This window comes from Mastigoproctus giganteus, chromosome 5 (genome assembly GCF_048544385.1).
Source record: "Mastigoproctus giganteus isolate SK-2022 chromosome 5, ASM4854438v1, whole genome shotgun sequence".
NCBI lineage: Eukaryota > Metazoa > Arthropoda > Arachnida > Uropygi > Thelyphonidae > Mastigoproctus > Mastigoproctus giganteus.
The window spans coordinates 146,849,285-146,868,369 of NC_143579.1; the positions used below are offsets into that span (position 1 = coordinate 146,849,285).

General features: G+C 37.3%; 1 protein-coding gene across 1 annotated transcript in view; it reads left to right on the forward strand.

The window, feature by feature from the left end:
* The first annotated feature begins 1,193 nt into the window (after positions 1-1,193).
* Positions 1,194-19,085, forward strand: part of mRpS26 (mitochondrial ribosomal protein S26) — a 52,184-nt gene continuing 34,292 nt past the window's right edge. The window contains exons 1-2 of the mRNA XM_090374679.1: positions 1,194-1,509; positions 4,828-4,965. Coding sequence (XP_090230805.1) covers positions 1,307-1,509; positions 4,828-4,965 — 341 coding nt within the window. The 5' untranslated portion in view covers positions 1,194-1,306. The remainder of the gene's footprint in view (positions 1,510-4,827; positions 4,966-19,085) is intronic.

Below are 19,085 nucleotides of genomic sequence, written 5' to 3' on the forward strand. Positions count from 1 at the left end.
TTATTTTTTATTAACTGGATACTATTCTTAGCAAGACAAGCATACGATTTTGTTTTTTATTAAGTTCATAACATTCCTTAGAAAGACAAAATAGAATCAGAGCAACCAAATATCTTTTTTTAACTCCAACACAATTCTTTCAAAACAGTAAAGATTTTTTTTTTCTAGCACTCACTGCTTTTCAAAAACTGCATTTCAGTTTTTTCAGTTTTATATGTAAGCATATAAATTTATTCAATTTATAAGCATATAAATTGAATAAATTTATCAACTGGATACTATTCTTAGGTACTCACAAGAATACTATTTACTCGGCAGAAAGTCGGAAAAACTGCGAGCGCACTGTTAAAATATTCACAGCTCATCACTGCATACATTCCATGCTGTTACTGAGAGATAAGCTTTGCTAATACAAATATTAATAACTTTCTTACAACTCTAGCATCTAAATTCAGATAACTTTGATATTGGAGTTTTCAAAGAAAGATACTGATAAAGATTGAAACATGCTTGACTTTCTTGCGGACAGTTCACTAGACTAAAACAAGTGCCATCTAGAACTGCCATCTAGAAATATCTAGATTTAAATTATTTAACTATTCTATAAACCATTACTTCGATTAATATCAATACATTATTCATATTAATTAATGTAATAAGTTATGAATTAGTTATTAATTAGCTATTAGCAGTAGTTTTTTTTTTTTAACATTTCAATAAATATTTCCCAGTTGTATCAATTATTACGATAAATTACCTTAAATTTTCTTTCGGAAATCGATGGAATCGCTTTCCAGCTTTGTTACAAAAGAAATACTCCTTTCTGTCCACGATGTCAGTAAACAACTAAACAAATAATTATAATAACAATAAAAGCTATGTAACTTGCTACGCTACAGTAATGACTTTATTAGCATTGGGCAAGCGCGTTAGTGCTCTCTGGGTTTTGATGGCTTCGTTAGTTTCACGTTCATACAACGATGGCGCTGGGAGTAATTGAGCAAGTGTCCACTCTGAGCACAGAGTGGAAACATATGTTACTACTGTACTCTGAGCAAGTGTGCACTCTGTATTGCTAAAGTGCAGGATTACCGACTACCCATCTTTTTTACTTAAATTTTCCTCCGAATTGAGCTCCTGAAGTGATACCACACAATAAAGTAAAGGTATACTCTAATAAAATAAAGGTATACCACACAATAAAGTAATTGGTCTACTCGCGTTCATTGTTTGCGCCTTTTTAATCTTCGAATTTTTGCTCATCTTTTCTGCTAACTCGGAGCTCATTTCTAATCATCCTTCAAATATGTTGGAATTGTGTAAAAATTTGCCGAAACCCATAATGCAAATTGTACGGTTTAGAAAAACAGCTTTCAGAAAACCTCAATGGTTACCTCCTGGTCCGAGTAAACTCTATCGGATTCGGGAAAAGTTACATATCTCAGAAGACGAAAAACTCCAACTGAGACAGCTTTACAACAGATATAAGCATGAAGTGAAGAATATAAGGTAGGAAAAGTATTAGGGTTAAGGATCGGAATCGTCTGGAGCGCAACGGAATTTCTTAGCATTGATATAAGGTTGATGCGAAGTGTAGGATCAAAGTAATCCATGCCGCTTTGGGATTATTTATTTACTTTTTTTTTTTTTTTTTTTGGTTACTGCAAATATTCAGATGGTGTCAATTGTATTGTATATTATATTATGTGCCCCTTTTCAGAGTACCACAAGTTTAATCCTGTTTTTCAGTACAGTAGGACTCGAAAAATGCTGCTTGTTGACGGTACATGGGCTAGGGGTGAAATAGGCTGGTAGAACTTAAAAAAAAAAAAAAAAGCAAAAGCAGGTGCCAGAATTTATGCATTATGTTCCATTAAAAATATCCAGACATGAATTTTTTTCTACTTAAATATTTCCTAGACTGTACGGCATTGTTGCTATACATTTGCAACATAAAATCATTCACGTTGTGAAACATTCAATAATAGTTCACAGAATAGGGCTTACAAAACAGTTTTTAGGTCGATTCGATTTGCTGGAAGTATCATTTATATCCACATATTAAAATATATTGTTCAATTGCAGTACTCAAAGCAGAGGGAATTTAGTCCCAGAACCTTTATTTCTTTGTTAACTAGGTTACCTACTGGACAAATGATCAGGTTAACATTTTGGCTTAATCCTGGTAACTATACTTATGTGGAGATTATAGGGAGCTATTGTATTATTTAATAAAAATAATGATTTACATCACAACCTTCAGAAAATGTAATTTTAAAAAATCTGGCATGTTCTGGAGCTCAAGTACATAGAATTTATGAGGTACTGTCTTGATTTATTTAAGGTATGTTTATGATTCTGTTACAAGTCTCTTTGTATTCATTTGTAGCATCAAATAAAATGATGTTATTATTATGTTACCAGGCATCCTGAAAAAAGGATGACAAGGCCTTCCTTCTCTTTGCCATGCCCTCTGGTGTGATACAATAAAGGCATTATATTGATTAGAGATGATTTTTTCATTAAAATATTTCTTCAAAAATTGAATTACATTTGCCATATGTACTTTATTCATGCTGCCACCAGGGGTGGGCAGAGGGGGCATATGCCCCCTCCTTAACCAAAACTTTGAAATTAAAGAAAACGAACACAGGAGGCATCCTAAAAAAACCCTCAAAAGTCTGGTTGCCATGCCCTCCCCTTACGATGATACCTGGATATGCCACTGGCTGCCACTACTAATGCTAACTCTTAACACAGCTTGTATAATTGCTGGTCCCATGTGTACTCCCCTAGCAGGCTTGTAATCCTTCCCTCTTTTCAAGCTACTGATGTTACAGTTTAAGAAAAGCAAGAATCAATTGTCCCTTATCAGTTTTCCAACCAATCTGTTACTGCCTCAATGGTGTTAGCAAATATTCTTTCACCCTTCAATTTAAATGTATAAGCCATTCCTGTAAAAATAGGCCTTTCTGTTAATAAGCACCATCCATGCTGGGAAAAATTCTACTCCACAATTCTCTCCCCAGTGCTAAAATGATTAATAAAGCTCTTATGATAAACTCCTCCAACATGCCATGTCTTGGCATAGAACTCTGAGGCATGAATGCTCACTCATCAAAAACTGCTTGAATAATGCAGTAAGATTATGCTCTACTTTGGAATGGTTTTAGGAGAGTTGAGTCTCTTTTGTGTCAGATGGTTCCTGGCAAGCAGTAGGATCTGCTTGTTAAGTAAAGGCTTGGATTGCATATCCTTTCATCATTACCAGTGTACAACACAATCCTTTTGTGTCCTAAAAGATAATTGGTCTGCACTTTTGCTGCTGGCAAACATACCCTGTTATGTCTGCCAAGGACAAAAGACAACCTGCTAGGGTGTTCTTTTCCACTTTATTACATAAAATATTTTCTGTTTCTTTTAAAATAGCATCACTAAGAATAACTACCTCCTGTGAGAACAGCACATTTTGCTTGTGATTGCACCATGCAGCTGGCTGCACAGTCGAATCATGAGTAGTTTCAAATTCACATGCTTCAAAGTGTGCTAAATCTGAAATCAATTTTGAAATAAATCTGAAAGTGGAAGAAACTAATAGTATCAAATATATATATTTTTTATTTTTAATAATATTTACATACATAATAAACAGAAATCTATGAAAGGAAAGTTGGGCACTTGTCAGACGACCTGCCACTATTTTTGCTATATTTTGGCATTGCTATTGCCAAATTAAGTGAAATAATAATATTATTATTATTAGCCCTATGGTGCAAAGAAGCCTGAGGTTTTTGCTGCACCAGCCACAAAAAAATTGAGTTAACCTCTGAGTGAGAAAACAAGAGTCAGAAGTAGAAGGGAATCACCAAGAAAGAGAAGAATGATGATATCCAGCTCAGTATCCTGGGTGTGCCAAGGCCATACCTTGGCACACCCAGGAGCCCCTGGGGTTAAACCTCTGGAAACTCGTCCAGTGGGATTTGAACCTAGGTCGTTTTCAGTCAGTAAGTGTGCTGCCGCCGAAGGCACTACGCTACCAAGCCCCATATGTTACAGTTGTGCAATATTTGGATGTTTTTTTACTATTATTAATTTTGAGATTCCTTAAAAATTTTTTATATTATTTATTGGTTGAAATAAATATCTAGAATCAAAATATCAAGTGATGAAATAGAGGATTAGATGACTGTAAAGAATTAATGCTATTGTCAGAAGTTAATTTGAATTAATTGTCTGAAATCAAAAGTTCCAGTATGTTATTACCACATGTGCTACTTCATATATATCCTGTTTAATTATATTTTATTGTATAGGTAACTTATTTATATTGTATATTAGTTACATTATAGTTAATGAGTTATTGTTTTAAGTACTAGTTCATTCATCCATCAGCATGGTACTAGTTCATTCATCCATCAGCATTATGTATGGTCGAGCTTCTACAATGTGCTAGTTTTTTCTTGGTTGATAGTTTTACCTTTATTTGCATATGGTGAGGGACCAAAAGCCATGGGCTTACTATTGTTACTTAAATAACTAAGCACAAATTGAATCATAAGTAATGCTTTTAAAAGGAATTTCCCCTCTACTACCAAAAAATAAGTAATTGAAAATAGAGTATATGTACGTTGATGCATAATAAAAATGTCTTGTATGATGGAGTTAAAAAATATATTAATTTTGAAATTTATGGATATATAATATAAGCTTTTCACTGATTTTGTCACATTAGATTTGTTAAAGGTATTAAATTGTTTCTGCTACCAAATGTCAAACAAGAAGAATGGCAATAAAATTAACAGTTTTTTTTTCTGCATATATTTGCAGTAATTATTTACATGAAGAGTATTTAAAAACTGCAGATAAAGGTGAACTGGCAATAGAGCAAGCAAAGCAAGAAGACACAGCATATCAAGTGCTTATTCAGGAAAATGAAGAGGAAAATCAACGTATAAAAAAGTTTAGGTAAGTTTCTTGATTGAATCAACTTACAGGTTACACTGCACTTTGGCAGGTGAAGTTTAATCTGAAAAGTAAATTCTAATACAGCGTATAAAAATACAAATAATGTACTCGCTTTACAGAATTTACTGTAAAACACCTCTGCAGAAAATGAGAATACTAGTGAGTATTAATAAAATGTTACAAGAAATCAAGCTTATATAGCATTGGTCAAAAAAAAAAATAAAAATAAAGTGACATTATTCAGATCACCTTCATTTACTTAATTTATCCATTTATTCTAAATATTTGTACAATTTCTCTTTATATTTGGATGAACTTTTCACCATTGCAAGATCAAGCGAGAATTTATTCCAACGGTCAGTTGCATTTTTGCTAAAGGCAAAATTTTTCCCATCAGTTCAACAACTTTCTCAATCTAACCTTTGTGCTGCTGCAATTTGATCAGCAAATCAGGGTGACATTATCTTTATTTGCATGGTACCGGCCATTATCAAGGCCTGCTGCAAATCATGGATGTACAACAATGTGGAGCGTAGTAAATAAATGTGATGAATTTGAAGTGCTGGCCAAGTCATCAAATGCAGATATTGTGGGGATATCAGAGACATGGTGTCACTCAGATATAACGGATGCAGAATTTGAATATGGGGAGCAAAACTTCCTCCCCTTCCTATGTCTGTCTATCCTTTGTGTACAGAAACGACAGATATAGGAAAGGGGGAATTTGTGCTCTTAGATTAAGAAGCGCATAAAATCTAAGGCAGTGAATCCAGTTGACATGAGGGGCCAGAGCAATCTTGACTCAGTTTTTGACACGTGAATTTGAGGTATTGCTCAAAGCATCGGTTTGCTGTGACAAAACCACTGGGAATGCAAATATGAGAGGAATTTGTTAAAGGCCTAATAATGCTGATGAGTAAAACAGACAACTGTAAAGAGAAATAGTGGGCTAGTAAATCATAATGTCTTATAATAGGGGATTTTAACTTTTCAGATATTGACTGGAAATTGTGGATTGGGTACTCACACACTAGTAAGAATTTTGTGTATTTATTGGATGACTGTTTTCTACAAATGCAAGTAAGAGAGAGAGAGAGTTATAATCTTGATTTGAATATCAGCAGTGGTTATTAATACATTGAGAATTTGCAAGTGAAGTACCCACTGGGTGGCAATGATCACAGTGTACTAATGTGAATTTATTTAGCATTAGTTGAGGCATACCATGCAAGAAAGCAAGCTTATATAGCATCAGCCAAAAAAACCCTTCCCATTTTACCGATCTGGTCACTCTAAATGTTTGTCTAGTTCAGCCTTAAATTTATTTAAGCTATCAACTTCCACAACAGATGGAAGTCTGTTTCAGCAATCAATTACCCGCTGGCTAAACTGCTAGATTGGGGGGGATACAAAGACTAATAGATTAACAGTAGCCACTGGCAGAGGTGAAAGTGATTCTTGCACTGCTTCTATTGGAATGAGCAGAAGCCTGAAAAACAAGATGCAGGATATTTCAGAGACTGCGGGGAGTCATTGCGGTACAGGTAAACACATGGGTTGTGTTAGGGTAGCTAAGAATAGAAACAGGTGCATGTATACTTGTGTGTACACCAATGTTAGGAGTTTGGTAAATAAATTTGCTGAATTTGAGGTATTGCTCAAAGCATCAAAGGCGGATATTGTTGGGATATCAGAGACGTGGTGTCACACAGATATAAGGAATGCAGAACTGGAATTTGGGGAGTACGATGTCTATAGACAGGATAGGACGGGAGGAGGGGTTATGCTATTAGTTAAGAAACATAAAATCCAAGGAAGTGAAGCCAGTCGACATCGCTGGACAGTGCAGTTTCGAGTCAGTTTGGTGTGACATAAGCATTGGGAGATCAAAATTGAGAATGGGAGTGTGCTATAGGCCTAATGATTCTGATGAGTATAATAAGAAACTGTACAGGGAAATACAGTGGGCCAGTAAATCAGAGAGTCTTATAATGGGGGATTTTAATTTCCCAGATATTGACTGGAATTTGTGGGTTGGTCACTCACACAGTAGCAAAGCTTTTGTGGATTTATTGGATGATTGTTTTCTACATCAACATGTCTGGGAGGCAATTAGAGGGAGCAGCACTCTTGATCTGATTATCAGTAGTGATTCTTCATGCATTAAGAATCTGCAGATAAAGGAACCACTAGGTGGCAGTGATCACAGTGTGCTGAAGTGGGATTTACTCAAAGAGGTAACTACCATTAGGGGTAAAGGGAAGGGTTATTGCTTTCGTAAAGGCGACTACGATGGTCTGAGACAGTATTTAAATTCTATACAGTGGGACCAACTGATGATGTTACCAACAGCAAATTCAAAATGGCAAGCATTCAAAGAACTTATCTTGGAAACTACTAGGCTTTACATACCAACTCAGAAATATTGTTCAAGGTTTAGACCTAAATGGATGTCAGATGAACTAATGAGACATATGGCAGAGAAGAAAAATGCATGGGATGCATATAAATTAACACGTGACACAGAAGCCTATGATAGATACAAGTTGATCTGTAACCAAGTTACAAAGGAGGTTAGGCAGGCGAAGGCAGATTACGAGAAATCTTTGGCAAGGGATGCAAAGAAAAACAGCAAAGAGTTCTTCACTTATGTAAACTCTAGAAGGAAGGGGATGAATCAGATTCGTCCACTTGATATCGATGGGTCAACCTTTGATGATCCTGCTCAGGTAGCTAACAAACTAAATGAATATTTTGCATCGACATTCACACATGAGGAGTTATTCTGCGAGGGGAATGCCAGAGACAGATTCAACTCTGGCAGTAAGCTAGAGAATCTTGTAATAGCAGAGTAAAGTGGAGGAGAAATTGTTGAAGATAAACACCAGAAAGGCACCTGGGGTGGATGGGATCTATCCAGTTATATTAAAGGAGGCAGCAAAGGATACTTCCCTTGCTGCCTCCTTTAATATTAAAAGTTATATTAAAAGAGGCAGCAAAGGATACTTCCTTTGCTGCCTCTTTTAATATAACTAAGGGCTTTAATATAACTATGGCTGAGGGTTTGCTTACTAGCAAACCCTTAGCCATAATTATGAGAGCTTCCTTGGACTCAGGGGAAATATCCACACACTGGAGATGTGCAGTTGTGACGCCAATTCACAAAGGAGGTTCAAAGGCTGACACAAGTAATTATAGACCTGTGAGTTTAACTTCTGTTCCAGGAAAATTAATGGAGGCACTGGTTAAAGAAGCACTGCAGGATCATCTAGACAAGACTTCAATTATAGCTCGGACACAGCATGGTTTTGTTAAGGGGAAGTCTTGCCTGACCAATTTGATTGGATACTATGATGCAGCTATGGATAAAGGGGTGGTTGAGGGGGAGAAGACAGAGAGTGGTAATCAATGGACACTGCTCATCGTGGACTAATGTTATTAGTGGAGTTCCTCAGGGTTCAGTGTTGGGTCCATTATTGTTTTCTGTATTTATAAATGATATTGATGATGGTATATCAAGCTTAAAGTCCAAGTTTGCAGACGATACAAAGGTTGGCAGGGTTGTCAAGGACACTACTGACACTATGCTGCTGCAACGGGATCTGGAAAGGTTGAGCAGATGGGCTGAGAGGTGGCAAATGAAGTTTAACATTGACAAATGTAAAGTACTACATATGAAAAACAGCAACTCCAGAGCAACGTATCAACTCTGTGATACTACACTGACAGTGGTAGAGAATGAAAAGGACCTAGGGGTAATTGTGCAGACAGATATGAAGTTCTCTGAGCAGTGCAGTCGGGCTACAAGAGTAGCTCATGGTGTCTTGTCAATGATATACAGGAATTTTTCTAGCAGGGATAAGGAGGTGATTATTCTCTTGTATAAGGCAATGGTTAGGCCTTATACAAGGGAACACCTAGAGTACTGTATACAGGTCTGGAGGCCTCATTTCAAGAAGGATGTAGAGCTACTGGAACGAATATAGAGAAGGGCAACAAGATTAGTGAATGGAACAATGGGATGCTCTTACGAAGAAAGGCTTAAGTTTTGCAAATTACAGTGTCTGGAGACTAGGCACCAACTAGGTGATCTGATAGAGGTGTATAAAGCCTTGAAGAATCCCATCAGCATGCTCAATGCTGATGGGATTCTTCCTCTTGCTCAGAATAATCACCTGAGAGGGCATAAATTCAAATTGAGGAAAGACAGATGTAGGACAGACGTGCGAAAACTTGTCTTTAGCCAGCAGGTAGTTGGTTTGTGGAACAGACTTCCATGACTTGTTGTGGAAGTTGATAGCCTAAATAAATTTAAGTCTCAGCTGGACAGGTATTTCGAACGAACGGAGGGGTGAAGTGGAAGTGGTTTTTTTTTTTTTTTTGGCTGAAGCTGCATAAGCTTGCTTTCTTGCATCATATGTCTCTACTAATGCTAATGCTAATGGCAAACTTCCACACATCTATTCTACAACTGTCTTTGCTCCATTTGAATCTATACCCCCTCAGGTTCTTAATCTGAGCAAGTGGAAGTAACCCATCAGCATTGAGCCTGCTCAAACCATTCAAGGCCTTTAACATCTCGATCAGATCACCTCACAGGTGCCTAGTCTCCAGATGCTGCAACTTGCAGAACTTAAGCCTTTCTTCGTAAGTGCACCTGTTTGTTCCTCTCATTAACCTTGTTGCTCTTTTCTGTACTCATTCAACAACTCTACATCCTTCCTAAAATGAGGCCTCCAGACCTGTATATAGAGTACTGAAGGTGTGGCCTGACCATTGCCTTATACAAAGGGATAATCACCTCCTCTCTGCTAGCAAAATTCCTATATGTCATTGGCAAGACACCATGACCTTCTCTGGCCGCCTGTCTGCCTAGCTCAGAGAACTTGCTATCTGACTGCACAATTACCCCCAGTTCTTTTTCATTCTCCTCCTCCCTGAGTATAGTACCACACAGTTGGGATATTTCTCTTGGGTTGCTGCTACCCATATGGAGTACTTTGCTTTTGTCAATGTTAAACTTCAGTCGCCACTTCTCAGCCCATCTGCCTAACTTTTCTAGATCCTGTTGCAGTAGCATACTGTCTTTACTGTCAAACAACCCTGCCAACCTTTGTATCATCTGAAAACGTGGACATTAAGCCTGATATACCTTCATCGATATCATTAATAAATACACAAAAGAACAATGGGCCCAGCACCGAACCCTGGGGGACTCCACTAATAACATTAGTCCATGTAGAGCAGTGTCCATTTCTTACCACTCTCTGCCATCTTCCACTCAACCATCACTTTATGCATTGCAGCAACTTGCCCTTAATGCCATACCTCTCCAATTTGTACAGCAGTCTTCCCTGTGTAACAGAATCATTTGCTTTACTAAAATCCAAGTACAGGTCGACTGTTACTAATCTGGCAGTATTGGGACCTGTGGGGTGCCGCCCGATTAGTGAGTTTGCCGGATCTCTGGTTGTTACTTTAGCACATACAGTTTACCCAACAGCTAACCACCTCATCCTACCTTTAACACGTTCGCAGCCAAGCGAGTTTAAGAAAAAAATTCCCCAGGGGCAAAAAAATATTTAGCAAATGATTTTTTTAGTAAAATTAAAATAAATATTGTAATGTCAGTGTTGTCGTTTTTTCACTTAAAATATAAAAAAAAAAGTATTTTTTTTATATCGCATATATGTGTCCCAGTAGGTTACTTTATTTCTTGAGAAGCCGTGTTGGCCACATATGTGTGACGCTATTACGGCACACGTATGAAGGTCATTTGTGATTAGTTTATTGCACGCACGGCGAGTGCTGCAATAAAACTAATTGCGATAAAATAAACTCTCAAACGTCGCAATAAGTTTGTCAGTATTGTTAGAGATTTTGTGAAAACAAGTTCGTTAGTGTGTTGTATTATCCATCATATTATGTTGTGTTTTTCCACAAGTTTGTACAAGTGTGTTGTTAAAAAAAAAACAAAATTTAAAAAGGAATGGCTTAAAGAAAAATTAATAAAATAAGAGGAACTGAGAGAAATTGCTGGAATTTACAATTAAGCAGAGTTAAACTTCTTACAGACACACCACTGTCGATTTTTTCATAAGTTCAACTTTATTTGTTATGGACAATGTACGGTGTTTGTGCTTTACACCACTAGAGGTACGTCCTTTATGCATTGGAACCATGGCTGGGGCTAAATGTGAGCAGGTTATAATAATAAATGAAGAAAAACAAGTGGGAATGGCTTGTCAGTGTTTACGAGTTCACAGCAACAGCTGATGCTCCAACCAACGTCACCAAAACAGTAGAGGCAGGTCGGTGCGCCCACCTGGGAAATTTGAAATTACGTTCGTGGAAATTATGTCCGAATTAGTGGTGGAACCGGATTACCGGTTGTCTAATTAGTGATGATCGACCTGTATATGAGATCAAAATTATTTTTTGCATCCAGTTCCTTTGTGACCACGTTATAGTATCCAATCAATTTGGTCAGACAGGACTTCTCCTTAACAGACCCATGCTGTGTCTGAGTTATTACTGCTGTCTTGTCTAGATGATCCTGTATCACTGCTTTAACCAGTGACTCCATTATTTTCCTGGGAACCAAAGTTAGACTAACATGTCTATAATTATTTGTGTCACCCTTTGAACCCTCTTTGTGAATTGGGGATACATTTGCACATCTCCAGTCCATGGGGACTTCCCCTGACTCTAAGGATGCTCTCATAATTATGGTTAAAGGTTTGCTTACTTCCTTTGCTGCCTCCTTCATTATAATTGCCTTTTTTATGTTTAACTTCAACAATTTCTCCTCTACTTCACTCTCCCAGTTATTACAAAATCAATTAGCTCCCTGTTAAGAGTTTGACAAACTTCTGGCATTCCCCTCCTTGAATAACTCCTCATGTGTGAATGTAGATGCAAACTACTCATTCAGTTTATCAGCTACTTGAGCAGGATCATCAATAGTCGAACTATCTATGTTAAATGGACCAATCTGATTCATCCTCTTCCTTCTAGAGTTTACATAAGCAAAGAACTCTGCTGTTTTTCTTTGCATCCTTTGCCAAAGATTTCTCGTAATCTGCCTTCGCCTGCCTAACCTCCTTTTTGACTTGATTACAGACTAGCTTATATTTTATAAATTATCGTGCGACACAGAAGCCATAGGCTATAATGCGACACAGAAGCCATAGGCTTCTGTGTCGCATTATAATTTATATGCATCAAGTGCATTTTTCTTCTCTGCCACAAGCCTCATTAATTCATCCGACATTGATTTAGGCCTGATCCTTGAACAGTATTTCTTAGTCGGTATGAAAAGCCTAGTAGCCTCGAATATTAAGTCCCTGAATGTCTTCTCATTTAGAATTTACTGTTGGTAACATCATCAGTTGATCCCACTGTATAGAATTTAAAAACTGTCTGAGACCACTGTAGTCACCTTTACGAAAACAAAAACTCTTCCCTTTACCCTTGATGGTAATTACATCTTTAAGTAAATCCTTCATGAGTACACTGTGATCATTGTCACCTAGTGGTTCCTTTATCTGCAAATTCTTAATGCATGAATAATCTCTGCTGATAATCAGATCAGGGTATTACTTCCTCTGGTTGCCCCTTTAACATGTTGCTGTAGAATAACACTCTAACAGCTCTCACTTTAATTTTTTTTTTTTTTTTTTTACACGCGTTTGGCTTTATTGCAACATTACGAAGCCAACGAAGATGGCGGCTACTAACTGTGAAACTAGATGTCAGCGCGGAAGCACATGCCCTGGTGCAACAGCGGCTGATTGCAATGACGTTAACAGATCTTCGGATGGAGGGTTTAATCTCGCAGGCAAAGGCAGCCCGCAGTATATTACTTTATGTAATTACTGCCTGGATCCAAAACCTAATTTAACGTCCTGCTTAATCTGCAGTAAACCTTACTGCAGCAGATGCGTGCCAACGTTAAATCATCTGTGCAAAACCTGCGACGGCGCCAACATTATGAATTCACTGACTGACACTCCAGCGGAGATAAACCTAAGTCCAAAACAAGTGATAAAGGAAATTCAAACGGCTTATATACCTCCTTTTCCCGACCTGGACTTTGACGACATAGGCTCAGGTGTGGAGGAAGTGCTAAACAATAATTTGAGAATCCAGCAGATATGGAAGACACTCAAAAACATGCTGCAGGCCCAAACCAGACATTTTAACAGTGAAATTTCTAAATTAAAACAGTCGTTGGAAAAGGGATTTCACCAATTGGAAAATGGGAATGAGTTCCTAACCGAACACCTTACAACCCTAATAAAATTGATGAAATCCTGTGATCAGGGCTCTCCTAGGTGCTGTTCCCCTCCCACAAGGATCTGGCACAGAGGGTCTGAAGCTCCAACTCTCACACAATTCGGAATCCCTCCCAAGCTTGGCAATTAATGAGCTCATAACAAGCCTTGCCAACCAAAACAATAATATCAATAAAGAGCTCAGCAACCTTAACAAGAGCATAATAGACCTTTCATGCTCGGTCAGCGCATTGCAGGATACACGCTCCAACTCCTACCAAGCAAAAAATGACAGTGATAGGAAAACAAACAAGGAGCCAATGTTAGCCAAACAATCCAGCAACTCAACCCTGGGCAACCCTCAATTTAAATCAAGTATGAACTCACAAGCACAGATGAAGGTGTACTCACATAAAGAAACCAACACTGAGTACAACCACAGCAGCAATAAAAAATCTGTTGCAACCCAAACTCACAATGAGGCCTCATCACGGACAGTGAACAAGCAAACCCAGACGGCATATGATATAACTCTAGGGGCCATCCCCAAGAGCAAGAATAAATCAGAACTGGCAAACAAAGCTATCAAATCCGACCCCAGGCACTCCTCTCAGAATGATGGTTCTTCTTCTCTTCCTTTGAAGAATCTAAAACAGACTTCGCAAATCGAGAATTATGTTAAAGCTAGCACTAAAGTGCACACTCATCCCAGTCAATCAACAGCCCCAACCTCAAAGGGGCCTAAAAACCAAACCAGACACAATAACAAGACTAAGGATGAACATTCGCAACCTATTCACACCAGGGACACTCCTGACGGTGGATTTCTTAATATTTCTAATAAAAACAAAGACAAACTCACTGAAAAGGGAAACGAGAAAGGAACAGGCAATGATGGAATGAAAACACACCAGGTCAAGGCTACTACTGAAATTATCTCTCTCAATAACACCAATGATAGCAAAATAAGATTCATTGGTAAAGGGGATAGAGGAAACCTAGTAGTGGTTCCTAAAAAGATCTCGTGGCATGTCTCCAGGCTGGCACCCTCCATGGAGGAGGCTGACCTAGAGTGCTACTTTAAGAGAAAAATTAACATTAACATATCAGTTGAGAAAATGAAGTCACTTCATCCTGAAATATATTCCTCCTTTAAGATCAGCTTTGATCAAAAGGATATAGAACTAATGACATCCAAACATAACTTCCCTGATGGGGTCACAGTTCAGGCATTTAGGTTCAGAAAACATAAGATATACAGGCCTATCACAGACAACACCATCTATAAAAATAATGGTCCTGGAAAGGCTGAAAGCAACCACACTGGATAGCAGTCAATGAACAATAATGCTCATGGCAGAGACAAAGACAACAGTATCTTCATAAATATATACTATCAAAATTGTAGAAGCATCATTGAGAAGCTTAACAAATTTAAAATAGAGGTTAGCCAAGCTGAGTCTGATATCGGGGTTCTCACAGAAATCTGGCTAACCCCTGACATCTTAGATTCAGAAATTTGTCCCTCAAACTTTCAAATTATCAGAAGAGATAGGGAAAACAAGAAAGGGGGAGGAGTAATGATTTTACTGCACCATAAAATTGTCATCTCTGACATCATCTCCCTAGAAGATATTGAGGGCATTTACATCAAAGCCAAAGTTGGCAACATAACGGTGCAATTGGTAGGAATCTACCTACCACCACCTGTTACAATGAACACCTTAAAAAAACTTGAGAAGGTACTTGAACCCATTCTTATCTCCTCCAGGAGTGATGTCAGAACAATAGTGCTAGGTAACTTCAACACTCACTTTGAGCATGGACTGGGCAAGGAAGACCATTACAATAAAAATAGCCACCTATTGCAGTTTCTGAAAGATATGTTTTTCAGACTCAACCTGAAGCAAAAATGCAAACTCCCTACCAGAAAAGAGAAACTCCTTGACCTGGTCTTCACAAATTTTGACATAAATATTAACTATACTCCCAATTATTTCCACTCGGATCATCTAGCCTTATTGCTTGACTTTGATATCAAGACCAAATATATCAGCAATGAAGTCAGGGAATGCTCCTTCAATTTTAGGAGAGCCTCTTGGGACAAAATAAGAAATGAAATCTTAAATGTCAACTGGCAACCATTATTTAGGAGTCAAGACCCAGATATAATTCTGGATATGCTGTACAACAACTTAGACCTAATTATCAAAAACTATACACCCAAGAGCCATGCAAAGGCAAACACTAATAAATTTCCTATGTGGTTCACAAAAGAAATCATTCAATTACTCAAGAAAAAACAACAAATGTTCATCAATTTCAAAAACACACAGAGACATGACATTTACATTTTCAGTTCTCCAATCTAAGAAGGCAAATAAAAAACAATATCAATTTGGCCTACCAAAATCACTTAGCTAACCTACAGAATGCAATGCTAAACAGGCATGATATGGGTCCATTCTGGAAGCATTGGAAAATGGGTTATAAAAAACACAAAAACATGAACAAAATGGAGACCATTCAATCAGATCAATTTGCAAATTTCTACAGTGAACTATATACTGAAAAAGCTGATCACAGCAGTAAGCTTGATAACACCTCTCCCTCCTCATATTTCAGTGATACCCTGACACAATTTGAAATCAATGCAGAGACTTTATTGAATACCCATAACAAATTTAAATTAAGTTATGAAACAAACACCGGCAGTTTCCCCGTGGCACTCTGGAAACACTGCTTTGTTGTCTTGCAACAACAACTTATACATCTGATCAAAGCCATTTTCAATAAGGGATCACTCCCTGGAATATTAAAGGAAACCACTATCACCCCTCTTTTTAAAAAGGGGGCTAAAGACACACCTTTCTCATTTCGATCCATACACAAATCTAATCCCCTAAGCAAGATCATTGAGAACCTCTTTACTCTCAACTCTGCTCCTTCATGAAAAATAAATTCAGCCACATTCATCATGGCTTCCTAATGGGCAGATCAACTGTGACTAACCTACTCTCCATTGAACGTGACATAAAACTTAGCCTTGATAATAACAATCAGATAGACATTATATACCTTGACCTACAGAAAGCCTTTGACTCAGTACCACACAAGTTGCTTTGCCTCAAATTAAAGCACATAGGTTTAGCAAGTAATGCCTTATCACTTATGTCTAACTTCCTTGAAAACAGGAAAAGCAGAGTTCATTTTGAAGGAAGATACTCCTCCTCCACTTTCCATATACAAAGGGGAGTCCCACAGGGTTCTCCTCTGGGGCCACTACTCTTTGCTGTATATATTAACGACATACAAGATTGTATGCAACATGTTGACATCAAAGTGCTCTCATATGCAGATGACTTGAAAATATACAAAACCATCAAAACAACATAAGACTGTGAATCACTGGAAAATGGACTAGACACCATCACCAGATGGATCACAAACAATGGTCTAACACTAAACTTAAACAAATGCTGCACCATGTCTGTCGCAGACTATCACAAAAAACACAAGATTAATTATCCCTATAAAGCTAATAATCATGAGCTATTGAGAATACATGAGGTTTCAGATTTGGGAGTATGGTTTTCTGAGAAGGGAAACTTCAACACACATGTAAATAAAACTACAGCTAAGGCCTCCAAATCCCTTGGACTGGTTAAAAGAATCTGCTTTGATTTCACCAACGTACAGCTCATAAAAACAGCTTGCATAATGATAATCAACCCAATTCTAGAATATGCCTCACAAATCTGGAATCCTCACACCAAAATTCTTATAAAACAACTGGAACGTATTCAGAAATCCATAGTCAGATTCCTGGTGTACAAATCTAGGTTGGAATTGAACACAAAATCCTACAATGAATGGTGCATTCACTTCGGGATTGTACCCTCTACCAAAGAAGAGCTGCGGCAGACTGCAAATTCCTAATGTATCTCGTGGCTGGAAAGTTCGATGCCCCCGAGCTGCTCTACCTCATCAACTTCAGCTGTCCTCCAAGAGTCTTGAGAAGACAAAATATGCTGGCACAAGAGCCATTCAGAACTGATCAACTCAGATTCCATTACTTCAACAGAACTGCAAAATTGCTGAATGAATCCAACATTGATATCCTAAATGAAAACATTAATATCAAAAAAGAGCTACAAAGGTTTTACAATCAAACTAATAGAGAATGAATAAATGACTAATTTAATAATAACAACAATAATAATACTATAAAGATAGGTATACTTAGCTTTAACAAAAAAAAAAAAAAAAAAAAAAAATTTTTCGTCAATGAACTAAGATAAGAAATAACAATTAGAAAAAAAAAAAATAGGGATAACAATAAGAATAATAACACAAATCAATCAATGCAACTACTTAATGTGAACTATCAAGAAAAGAAAACAACAAAATGCTTAATACAAATTTCTCTGTTACCACAGCTTTGCTAAAATGCAAATCGCTTGTAACGCATGATATGCATTGTATATGTTGTAAATTGACCTTGTATATTTGAAATTGTATATTGATACCTGACATTGTGTACAGATTGTAAATAGAATGATTACTATATTGCTACTGTCAAATTCCTCCTCTGTAAGGCTTCGGTTGTTTTGGAGTAATAAAAAAAAAAAAAAAACACAATCCTGCAATAAATCCTCAAAAGTCTTGCTATCGTGCAAGTGACCAATCCACAAGTTCCTGTGAATATCTGGAGAGTTAAAATCCCCCATTATAAGTCATTCTGATTTACTGGCCCATTCTATTTCTCTGCACTACTGTTCATTGTACTCATCCGAGTCATTAGTCCTACAATATATTCCTATTCTCATTTTCCCTTTCCCTGTGTTTATGTCACACCAAACAGACTCAACATTGCACTGTTCACCCATGTCAACTGGATGCACTTCCTTAGATTTTGTGTGTTTCTTATCTAACAGCATAACCCCTCCTCCCTTCCTACCCTGTCTGTCCTTTCTGCACAGATTTTACTCCCCAAATTCCAATTCTGCATTGCTTATATCTGTATGACACCATGTCTCTGATATCCCAACAATATCTGCCTTTGATGTCTTTATAACCATTTAAAAAAAAAATGGTGAATCTTCTCTTAACCCAGAATTTGTTGCCAGTAAAGGCTGGTTTGAGCGATTTAAAAACCGCTCCTCATTGGATCTAGAATTCTAGGAGAAAGTGCATCGGCTGGTAATGAAGCTGCCAAGAAATATGCAGAGGAATTTCAAAAAATTATTGAAGATCACGTATACACACCACATCAAGTTTTCAATGCCAATGAGACAGGTTGTTGGTGGAAAAAAATGCCCAACAGAACGTTTATTTCAGAAAAACAGAAAACTGCACCAGGTTTAAGGCGTCAAAAGATTGTGTAACGTTACTTATGTGCAGTAATGCATTTGTTGATTATATGATGAAACCTATTCTAGTTTATTAACGCCCAATCCTCCTGCAATGAAAGGTGTAAATATAAACACATTACCGGTATATTGGAAAGCAAATAAAGAAGCTTGGGTAATTGCCGATTTATTTAAAGAATGGTTTCTAAATTGTTTTTTTGTCAGCTGTGGAAAACTATTTAAAGCCAAAAAATCTAGATTTCAAAGTTTTATTAATATTGGATAATGGCCCAGTCCATCCAAAAGATTGTAGTCATACAAACTTTGAAGTAATGTTCCTACCACCTAATACAGCTTCTTTACTTTTAAAGTGGCTGGATTAGCCATGATATCAAAGCATTATATATACTTTAAAACTCATTACATCAGAAAATTGTTAAAATGGATTTTGGAAAAAGTCGATTCTGAATCTATTGAACTAATAGTAATAGAG